Here is a 12,123-nt window from a genome sequence, read left to right on the forward strand (position 1 = left end):
TGATACCTTTAACCATCACTTAGATTGAGTGTCCAAGACATTAGACTGCATGTCTTGTGACACAATTACGAATATTGGTTATTGACCTTTGGCTCAAGGTCAACTGTACCAAGTACCAGTATTTTTCATTATCTACAGTGAGGAAAATAAGTATTGGAACATCCTGCTATTTTGCAAGTTCTCTCTCTTAGAAATCATTGAGGGGTCTGAAATTGTCATCGTAGGTGCATGGCCACTGTGAAAGACATAATCTAAAAAATAGAAATCCAGAAATCCCAATGTATGATTTTTTAACTATTGATTTGTATAATACAGCCGCAAACAAGTATTTGAACACCTGTCTATTCGCTAGAATTCTAACCCTAAAAGACATGTTAGTCTGCCTCCAAAATGTACACATACACTCCATTTATTATCCTAAATTAGATACACCTGTTTGAGGCAGTTAACTGCATAAAGAAACCTGCCACCACATACAATCAGCACGAATCCTACTAACATGGCCAAGACCAAAGAGCTGTCCAAAAACACTAGGGACAAAATTACACACCTCCACGGGGCTGGAAAGGGCTAAGGGGAAATTACCAAGCAGCTTTGTGAAAAAAAGGTCCACTGTTGGACCAATCATTATAAAATGAAAGAACCTAAACATTACTGTCAATCTCCCTCTTAGTGGGGATTCATGCAAGATCTCACCTCATGGGGTTTCAGTGATCCTAAGAAAGGTGAGAAATCGACCCAGAACTATATGGAAGGAGCTGGTCAATGATCTGAAAAGAGCTGAGACCACTGTTTCCAAGGTTACTGTTGGTAATACTCTAAGATGTCTTGGTTTATAATCATGCATGGCACGGAAGGTTCCCCTGCTTAAACCAGCACATGTCAAGGCCTGTCTTAAATTTGCCAATGAGCATTTGGAAGATCAAGACAAGTCACTGGAGAAAGTCATGTGGTCAGATTAGACCAAAATAGAACTTTTTGGTCTTAATTCCACTAATCGTGTTTGGAGGAAGAAGAATGATGAGTACCATCCCTACTGTGAAGCATGGGGGTGGTAGATTCTTGCTTTGGGGGTATTCTCCTGCACATGGGACAGGGCTAACACACTGTATTAAGAAGAAGATGACGGAGTCCATGTATTGCAAGATTTTGGGGAACAACCTCCTTCCCTCATCTAGAGCATTAAAGATCGGTCGAGGCTGGGTCTTACAACATTACAATGACCTGAAGCACACAGCCAGGATAACCAAGGAGTGGCTCTGTTTTTTTTTTTAGGTTATGTATCTCACAGTGGACTTATGATGATTATTTCAGACCTCTCCATAATTTCCAAGTGGAACAACTTGCAAAATAGCAGGTTTTCAAATACTTATTTTTCTCAATGTATGTCCCATATCACTAGTGGCATGTTCAATAACCCTCCTGGGGAGTCCAGGCACTGCAAGATGAAGAGAAGAGAATGTTTTGGCATCATCCACAGATCTATTGGTTTAAAAGTGAACTTCAGAGGACCCAGAAATTGGTCTATTTTTAATTCAAGCTGGGTCAAAACACGGCGCTCAAAGCACATCATTACCAAAGAGGTCAGAATTATTTAGTCAGTTTGGTAGTCTTTGCTTTTCTGGGGCCTTGATAATGGTGGCTGCTTTTAAGCATTGAGATGTTCTAAATGTCTCTAAATACCAGAAACATCTGATCAGCACAGTGCTTAGGAAACTTAGGTCGGTGTTGTTGTTTTTTTCATGTTAGACAAACAGATTTCTCAAAACATTAATTAGAAACGGAACTGCAGTGATCAGCATCGATTTCTAGGGCAGGAACCTCTGCAGGAAGAGAAAACAGGTTAGTGACCACGTCAATCTGCCAGAGGATGATACCAAATGTGTGAGTCATTTACCTGGTCTTATAGTTCAGTCTGAGCCCAGAGGATGAGGCTGGTTGCAGTTGGTTGGCTGGAAATCAGATGTGGTGGGCGCCACCCAGAGAGTCCCAGACTCTGATGTTTCGGAGGTCGGAGGATAGATAGGAGATCAGAACCGAGCAGATGAAGGAAGGCAGGATAATCCAGAGGACAAAGCCAAAGCAGGTGTCAAAGCCATGCTCGGTAGTCAAAGCCAGGAGATCAGAGATCTGAAGGGAAATTAAGAAGGATGTTAGGAAACAGTGCCAGGTTCAGTCCACAGACAGGCAGAGATCCTGCAGGAGTCCGAGGACAGGTCAGGCAAACAGACCAGACAGGGGAAAGGCAGGCTCAAAGGTCCAGAGGCAGAACGGGTCAAGATCAGGCAATCAGAAACACACAGGAATGCTAGTCAACTCTCACCAATGGCTCGAATAATATGGCATTGATGACTGGTCTTAAGTCTATTTAAATAGAAGCTGAAGCAGGTGGATCAGATAAGCGGTAATGAGTACTGGGAGGAGATAAGCAGGTGGTTTAAAAGAGTAATAAGACCAGAAATCAGAGCCAAGATCATGGCACCTACAACAGCACCTAAAAATATCTGCCCTGATTCCTCTGGAAGAAGATAGATATTTTTTCTGAAAATATAGAAACTTGCCCATATTTTATTACATGTTTAATTTGGATCCAGTGCTTTTAATTACATGTCTTGTTATTAATTATGTTTCTGTGCTCAAATTTTTTCAAACTGCCCTTTTTAATGAGGTACCCTATCTCAAAGACGCAACCTCAAAAATATAGGTTGAATAACTTGCTGAGAAAAGCAATATTTATTAAAAAGAGCTGTGGTAGTAGGGTGCCTGTGCTGAGTGCAACAGAATGGGATGAGTAAGACAGGAATAATGAAGATAAAAGGAAACAATCTAGAACTAGATATATATATATATACCGTACTATGGTAAAAATAACGTTCGGGACTAACGAATTAAATAAGATAAAAAATATAAAAAAAACTGGTATTGGTTAGGCAAGAAAATAAAAGGCAACTTTTTCATTTGAAAAACATTTTGGGATTGTGTTTTTGATCTGCAGCAGGATACATTGATAAGTGGTCTGGTACATAAGTGCTGAATACATCATTGTTAGATTGTGTTCCATTGCAAACCACTGATGACAAATAGTTCAGAGGAAAACTGATCATTTTATTTCAGCTTTCTTTGTTGTTTGTTTCACCAGATTGAAACTAAATCCTGCAGCCAACATGGCCACTGAGTAAGTAAGATGTGATTATTATGTGTTTTATATTTTTACACCAGAAAAAATAAATGATAAATATAACATTGTTGATTTTTGTTATGTATTACTGACATGTTTAGGTAATTTCTGTTCCAATTTTATTTTATGTTTTTGCCATTTAAGGTTATCGAATAAAATGTATAAACATAAAAACCCTCAGAATTAAAATCTGATTTCATAGCTACTTCTTATGCTTATCAAACAAGCTGACACTGTAAATAATGATAGTATAGTGTCTCCACAAGACTAGACAACACAGTTTTAAAGGTAGTCTTTAAAACAGCAATAGCAAAATCAAATTTATATTGTATGTCGGTCATTCTGAAATTGGTTTCTGTGTACAGAAAAAGACTGTCTGCAAGGCGTAAGCATACTCTGAAGGTAAGCCCACATGGTGCACCATACTTTAACAATACTACTATAACACCAGGTTTCGTCCGAGTGCATTAAACTGTAAAGTATAAACACAGACATGTTTTTCTCCCATTGTTTTATAAGCTGGACCCAAAGATCTAAGACGTTTGCCTTTAAAATATTGTTTATGACTCTCTGAACCTGTGTTAGTAAGCACTTCCTGTTGCAATTATAATCCTTCCACCCCAGAGGTGCAGCATACCAATTTACTGATTATTTCCTTAACAAAAATTACTGTATGTAAATGTACCTAAACTATTTTAAACTAGAAAAAGGAATATTCTTTTAGGTTAATCACCAGTTAGTTTTGTCTTTTTTACATTTTAATGGAAATTATTAGTGATCTATTTTATAATTTACCTGCTGTGACTTATATTTGGTTTATATTAACAGGTAAACTAAACGTCAAAGTAAATTTAGCCAATAGACATTTTTTTAACTTTTGACCAGCATGCTGAAGTAGTAGTAAATTAATAGTAAATTTTCACACATACTAATTTCTGTGTGGTATTCTGCAAGCTTTCCTGACCTATCCTGTAAGGTTTAAACAAGTCAGCTATGGTATTAGTAGTTTAAGAGGATAATGGTGTAGATGAACCTCACTGGAGATGAACAGTTCTATAGAAACACACAGAGACAGATGAACAATATTCTGATGCTCATTTTGAACCAATCCGACAGTTCAACTAAAATCAGCTATTACAAAAATATGGGCTTTGTCAATTGATTAACAACATATATAAAACTGGTAAAATAGCAAAAACACTTGATATGTGATAGCATTGCTCAGGGTATATCAGCCCTTCTGATTGTGTTCATATGACAAGGTGTCATTTATAATATATTAATTGCTTCAACAACTCATGACAGTATTACTATATAAGGTCAGTTGGCATTCCATTTTTACAGCCTTCCTAACTTCATAAATAAAATTTCTCGGAATATTTATCTGTGAATTTAAGTAGTTCTTCGTACCAGTTTTTAGAATAACACTGCTGACGTTGAGAAAATTCTCCACTCTGTACCAGTGAGAGGAGTTAAAGCACTGGTTCTTTTATTCATTCCTCTTCCTCCAGAAAAAGAACTTGACAGAAAACAGAAATCAGTAGCAGGATCTGGCAGAGGAGGGTAGATGAAAAACAGGGAAGGAGAAAAAAAAGTGGTTCATATTGTTATTAGTGACTATGTTTAACTCACAGTCCATGTTCTGCTGAAGTTCCCTGGCATAAGTGTAGAAAATATAAGTAGAATCAAATGCAAAAAAATGAAAATTACAAGCAAGCTGCTGCAAAGGGGCCTGGATTTTGAGACATTTCAACAGTTTTACGCTCTGGTTCTTGTTCAGTGAACTGTTACACTGCAGAACCTTGGTTAGAACGGGAGGCTGAGTTTAACTTTAACTGTTTGGTGGATGCAAATAAATTATGAGAAGAGACTAAGAGAAATGTAGCTAGAAAGGCAATTTTTCATACATTATTTTTTCATGGACTAGATGTATATTATTAATAACTTATTAACAAACCTGAATCTCACTTTCATTGTACTTCTAGTGTACTTTTATAAACGTAGAAACGGTCTTTACGTGCTTATTGCTATCAAACTCATATATGGCCTCTTATGAACCTTGAAGTGTACTTTCATTATACACTTACTTGAAATAAAAATAGCCTTAAAGTCTCTTACAAGCAAACTAATAGTAAATGTGGAAGGTTATTTTTTGGGATGCTTTAAAGAAAATTAGCAAAAAACTAAAAATGGATCAATTGATATGCCAAGAAGTAAACTGGTTATGAAGCTGCCAGTATATTTGAATCAGTTTACTTGTTAAACTTGGGAAATATAGTTTAGTATCCTTCAATGTAGATGATGACTTGTACTGGAGGTATGTTCTTTTTTTTTGCTGGCCATAATATTTGTTGCAGTTACCTTGGAAATCAGAAGTTAACAGCTTTCTAGTTAACAAAGTCAGAAAAAGTAGGTTTCTAATATGGCCTCTTATGAACCTTGTTTTAAGCTTTACTTTCTAAATAAAAAACCCAAACTTAGTTTGTTTCATTCAGAGCTGCAATGTTAAATGATTTTTAGATGAAAGTGTGCCTTGTAAAATAAAAATGTTTTCATTGCTGCTTGCAATTATTGATACACAGACCTGCTATATTGGATCCAGAACCAGCATTAAGAAAATATTTAACTAAATCAAATTTTAGTAGGTAGTTACACAACTAATACTTCTGACTGGAAATTCATGATTTCTTAGGTACAATTGCAACATAAGACAAGGACACTTTAAAAACTGGATTCCAGAAAAACATATTAATCTCCATCTTGATAAGTCAGACATGTGAGTCGGATTATGTTCACAAAGAAGAGGTGCTTCCAAACTAATTTAGACAGATTGTGAAAAATATCTAAAAGAAGTTGGCATTAAATACAAAAAAAGTCTTAGGTCGTTGCCTACAACTGATAAAAAAATGGACGAACAACAAAGGTGTTATATCTGTGCATGTAATAATGCATCATTTATGTACTTTTCACATCCAAGTGAGGTCTAAAAAATATAAACATTTGTGTTTACTTGCCAATTCCACAGAGCTGTATGCTAGTTGTTGCAAACAATTTACTGGAGGCAGAGTCTCAGGTGAAGGCCACAGAGAGAGAGAAGTTCCTGGCAGAGAAATGTCCTCCCTTGGATGTGCCATACTCCAGGGAGGAGCTAATGGTAAGAACAACCCAATCAGACTATCTTCAGTGCATAAGATGTTCTCAATGTTAAGCACCAGACAAAGCTAAAGTTAAACATGGTTTGATGTTTTTTCAAGACTTTTCTAAAGATATCAAACATGTTTTGTTGAGGTGTTTTACATTTATGTTGTCTTCAGACATAAAAATCCCCAAAACAAACAAGTCAATTGCTTTTTTTTTTAGGAACTTTGCCAGAAACTCCATCAGCAAATCAACATCAGTGAAGAGGAGAGATACTGTACAGAGTTTAAACTGAACATGGTCCTCAATGAGGTAAGGCTGCCTGTTTGGCTTCTGTCCTTTTATAATTCAATAAAGCAAACATCAAAGTAACAGAGAAAATCATCAGAAGGTTTGTTTAAGGTAAGAGCTGATTTTAAATAAAGAAACCAGTTTTACAGTTCTCAAAAAATATAATGTAATAATAATAATAAAAAAAATGTATGACAGACAAAAATATGAATGCATAAAAAGAAATAAATACAAAATATATGGATAAATAAAAATGACATAAGAAACAAATAATTGTTGCAAAGGTGAATAAATATCAAATATGTGTATTTATGTCTCATTAATGAATTAATATTTGTATTTATTTGCTGTATTTTGTCCGATTGTATGTTTGTTTATTTATTAAACATTTCAATTATTCATAGATTTATTTTGCATTATATCAGAGATGGTCCTCCATATGGGAGTCATATATTTTTTCACATCCACAAACTTTGTAATTTTGTATTTTTATTTATTTATTTTGTTTCTTTCTGCACTAGTGGTAAGACCCCAATAATGTTAGGATCCCTTACATTCCAGATCACTTTCCATTAAAAGGGAAAGGTGAATCTAAAAACCTCTACTGCATTAATCAGTGATCCAGAATACCTTTGGGTTTATACATCATGCCAAGAACAATGTTTTAGTGCTGAAGCTATTACAACGGAAGGGTAATAAAACTAAAAAGGAAAAGTGTTATGAAGTGAATTTTGTTTAAATGTCAACACTAGATTTTAAAGGTCTGGGTTTAGAATGAACAACAATCTAATTTGGGGTAGATATTGTTTTTTTTCTTCTTCTGTATAACAAGGCAGTCTTCTCTGATTTTATTTTCCCCATCTAATCTTATTTTCTCTGTCTGGTCATTTGTATTGACTTGACAGAGGTAAGCCATTGTTTCTAGTCAGTATTTAACCCATTTTAAAGTAAATTTCAGGAATCTTATAGAAATCCAATTTTAGACAGTTTACAATAACTACAAAAAAACTTTTGGCATTTTCAGACAATATAAAGTGATCAGCATCCTCAGCAGAGACGCCCAGACTTCTCTTTAACCAGTCACCTCCTCCAGCTCCTCTGGGGGGAGACCAGCATGTTTCAACACCAGCGAAAAGACATAGTCCCTCCAGATGTCCAGCATGTTCTTGGCTGCCCTCTTGGTCTCCTCCTGGATAAAACAAAACTATAGTCGTTACGCCAACATTTTATTTTACCTCAGGATCAATGTACTAAACTGTTAACAGACTCTACAGTCATAATTTAGGCATTACGATTTAGGCATGTTGGTATATCTTGACAGCAACAGCCAAGTCTTAAGTATAATTATCATTATTTCTGTGTAAAGTCTTCAATTTAAACTTAACAGAAATCAAGGCTTAATTGGGCTTATCTGCGTCTTATTAATCTATACATACAGTGAAAAGTTTAACAAAGAAAGGTCAGTTACTAGAATGAAATACAGCTTTTCCTCATTACTTTAATTATTTAGAAGAACTGTGCAGTTTAGCAGTGAGTTTTAATAGCTCTGTATTAGAGTTTGCTATATTTATATCTGTTTGGACAGATCATTTTTCATTTATTTCAAATTAAATTCATGAACTTCCTCTAACTGAACTCTAAGAAGATACAGTGTCCAATTATTTGGTTCTGTCCTGCATTTCAAATAATGTGTGTGAGAAGCGTTTTGATCACTGGTATCAGTGGGTGGGTTGCTGTACTTGTGTTTGGTTGTGTGTATCGAAAGTAGGTGTGTGTGCAAATTTGTCACCTGGAGGTGCAAATTTGTTACAGTGGAACTGAGTGAATAAAGTTAGCAGCTGTAGTTATTCACAAATGCATCCCTTCTTTCTAGAATGAAAATTGTGAATAGTTGGAATGGAATTTAACTTTGTGGAAACTTGATTTAGTAATAACTAATTTGAAATGGTAAATAGTAATATGCATTTGTATAAAAACAGGTCCCTATAGTTGCTAGCACTTCATATTGGGCAGTCTCATGTAATAGCTCTTCCTCCAGGCAAGCGTCATATGGGTCTGCACAAACATGAGTTGATAATTGTCTCCCCCTTGTGGTCTAGAGCAATGATCTTCAAATTTGGTGCTCGGGATCCACTGTCCTACATGTTTTAGATGGCCCAATCCCAAACCGGCCCCCTTGCTCTAACCCTTCACCATCAAGCATCCAATCAGGTCACACTTGCAGCTGTGGAGGGCACTTTGATTGAAGGTGCAGGGTATGAAGGGGAATGAGATGCCCTTTTCCCTCCACCTGAAAAGGAAAGCAGTCGTTGCCATATTTTTACAAATATCCTAATACAAATAACCCATCAGAAATGGAGTGAAATTTAAAACCTGTTGCAACTATCCCCATTCTCCTCGACTTCAAATGGGGCATTAGAGTAATTCAACAAGTCCTGCAGCTCCATTATTTTCCAGACAAAAAGAAAGCTTCACATCAAAAAATGTGAAAATCAAACATTTGCCGCTTTCTTGAATATAAATTTATACATTCAAATAATGCTATTTCAAAGAGGAGCTTCCCTTCTGGAGATAATGACGTCTTTTTTTTTTTTTCCTAACTAGTGATTTTTTTTTTTTGTCAGTGTGGTGAAGATGAAGCAAATCAGAGGAAAAAGTGTTCCTCCAGCATTTGCGCTGTTGCACCTGCTGCCAAATTTCAGTGAATCTTCACTGATGTAGACTCTCTGTTTAAAGGCTCCACTCAACATACGCACTACCTTGTTTGGGACGACCCTAACATGGCAGAGCCTCTGCAGGAATGGTGGGATAATGCGTAAAGGAAGGGTTGAGACAGGCTTGGGATGGGGCTGATGTGTCTCTGCTCCACCTGCATCAAATGCTTGCACTCCCTGATAAGCAGCCACTATGGGCTACAAGTTACTGCTAGCCACCCATTTATTTACAGTAAGTCAGGTGTGTGGAGGCAGGGAATAACTAAAACATGCATCATATTGGCCCCTAAGGACCGAGTTTGAAAACCACAGGAGTAGAGCACTTTCTTAATGCTAAGCTTGTTTGCAGCCTTTCGAAACTTGGAGTAGGTTTTTCTTCTTTCAGCATTTTCACTTTTCATTTGTCTTAGCATTATTCTGTATCTGCAGCCCATCTGAAATGTGTTGCTTTTGATTTTTCTGTTTTTGCAGCATTACCTTTTTTGTTCATTTAGTTATTTTTTTTATTTTTGCATTACATGTGTTTCTGTGTTACTCTAAATTTGCATTTATTCAATACTGCACTCCTGGACCATAGAACAAATGGACCATAGAAACAGAAATTCAATTTCACCTGCAGCAGATCTCAATATAAGATTTTCACACCTTGTAAGAGAAAGAGCCATTAGATGACAGGAATTCAACCTATCAAATAGTTCCTTTTTTGTAATCTCTCTAAAGGTTAGAGACCTAAACATCAAGATTGTGGATCTCAGAGGAAAGTTCAAAAGACCCCGACTGAAGAAGGTGCGTATGTCTGCTGATGCCATGCTGAAGGCTTTGCTGGGCTCCAAACACACCGTTAACATGGACTTGAGGGCAAACCTGAAGCAAGTCAAGAAGGAGGTTAAAGAGGAGGTAAGCTACTATGTGACCAAACAAAATATAATGTCTTGAACACTAACTTTTTATTCATTTATTAATTTTGGGCAGGGACAGCACAACACAGTATTGCCAACAACTGGGTGACTGATGTGGTGACACAGGGTTTCTATCCAAACGCTAATTTACACTCATGTCTCTGGTTAGGCTTTTTGATGACAGAAAAAAAATCATAAAAAAATTACAAATACAAAAAAAATGAAATACAATAAATATTAAGTTAATTATGCAGTTAAAACTCATGCAAAACCAAAAAACAAAAGAAAAGAAAAACAAAACAAGATATTCAATTTCCAAAGTTATTCCTTTGGTCAGTATTTGAAGCTTTTATTTCTGGCAGCAACCTTCAAATTGGGGATGTCTCAACTAATTGCAGAGCAGAGCTGATATCTGATATCCACTGATATTCAGTGATGATTGATTAAAAGGCTTTTGCTAAACTGCAATCATCAAAATCAGGTGCGTTAAAGCAGAGAAACATTATGAACCTGCTGAAAAGTCTATGGTCATCCCTCCATTAAATTTACCAAACAAAACAATTTCGCTCGTTTTATTTTTATTTTTTCACAGCCACCAAACTCTGCCCTTCTATTAAATTAATTATTTTCAATGGCTAATCGGGCTGTGCAGTATGGTTGTAAAATGTATTGCAAAAGAAAAGCCTTTCACTTCAGTCGATCATTAGTGATTCTGGTGATTTTTATACCAGTTTAAAATTAGGACGAGAGGAATAAAGTCTTAACCTGAATAAACCTTAAGTCTATTTAACATTAGCTTCATTTAACCAAGATAGAATAAGCCCGGCGTACACTGTGCGATTTTCGGGGCGATTTTCCAGTCGTGCGAGAATCTTATCCCCTGCCAATATCCCCCAGAATGCCACATGGTCCTGGATAGGATTTCAGTGGCATGAATGATTTATTTCTCAGCCCTTAGGAATTAAGGGTTAATTCCATTTTGTGATGGATATCTTCTTGGTCTGTTTTTAATGCAATAGCTTTACATTTCATAAACATTTTTTTATTTTTTTTTTCACAGGACAAGCAGCTGCGTGATGTGGGAGACTGGCGCAAGAACATTGAAGACAAGTCTGACAGGAAGAAGATGTTTGACAGTTAAAATGATCTATCAATGGCTCATTAGAACAACTCAGAATCATTATTTTGAGGTTGTGTTAAGAGGTCGTAAATTTTCTTAGAGACTAAATTTGTAACTTTTTAAAACAGACAATAGCTGTAGACCTACTGCTGTCAGAGAGGGACCTCTGATGTATTATATTCTGGTAGAATTTACCTTCAGTTCCTCTTTTTTTGGTCAATTTCGGAAGGGTCGAAATAGAGTTGAAACATTGCATTTAAAAGGAATAACCACTTCTCACTGGAAGATCTCTGAAAGGTAAAAAAAAAAAAAAACAAGCATAAGAACTGCTAATGTTGAACAAAAATGGCAAATTGCTCCCTATTTTATAAAGGCTCCTTCTTTTGAAAGTTCTTGTTTAAAAACTTGCATGATTCTTACAATCAAAGCTTCAGTGGTGACAGTAGTTATAGTCCTAAACATTGAAATGTCCATGTAAATGAAATGTTATTCTGAGATTAAATACAGGTCTGACCTTGTTCAATATCGTATTTGATTTATAAGCAGTTAATAGCTTCTTGTAGTGACAGATATTCCGATTGTTGTCTTATTTCACATGGAGAGCTGTGAATGTTTTGCTGAGGTTTCTGTTCAGGGAGTGGGGATTGGCTCCTGTAGAAAGTGATGGTTTTCAAGCCAGTCCAAACTGATGTTTGGGTCTTGCTTAGATTTTTCACGTATTCTTTTGATGTAGGTTCTCTTAGCTGTTCATGTATTGTTACAGGGACTTAAAGATAATCCTAA

The 12,123-nt window shown here is 36.1% G+C and overlaps 1 protein-coding gene across 1 annotated transcript in view; it reads left to right on the forward strand.

Moving 5' to 3' along the window:
* The window catches only part of LOC107093606 (troponin I, fast skeletal muscle-like), a 13,296-nt gene extending 1,173 nt beyond the window's left edge, over positions 1–12,123 (forward strand). The window contains exons 2-7 of the mRNA XM_015388780.1: positions 3,140–3,175; positions 3,544–3,580; positions 6,204–6,332; positions 6,539–6,628; positions 10,042–10,218; positions 11,281–12,123. Coding sequence (XP_015244266.1) covers positions 3,140–3,175; positions 3,544–3,580; positions 6,204–6,332; positions 6,539–6,628; positions 10,042–10,218; positions 11,281–11,361 — 550 coding nt within the window. The 3' untranslated portion in view covers positions 11,362–12,123. The remainder of the gene's footprint in view (positions 1–3,139; positions 3,176–3,543; positions 3,581–6,203; positions 6,333–6,538; positions 6,629–10,041; positions 10,219–11,280) is intronic.

This window comes from Cyprinodon variegatus, unplaced genomic scaffold (genome assembly GCF_000732505.1).
Source record: "Cyprinodon variegatus isolate N-32 unplaced genomic scaffold, C_variegatus-1.0 Scaffold434, whole genome shotgun sequence".
Taxonomy (NCBI): Eukaryota; Metazoa; Chordata; class Actinopteri; order Cyprinodontiformes; family Cyprinodontidae; genus Cyprinodon; species Cyprinodon variegatus.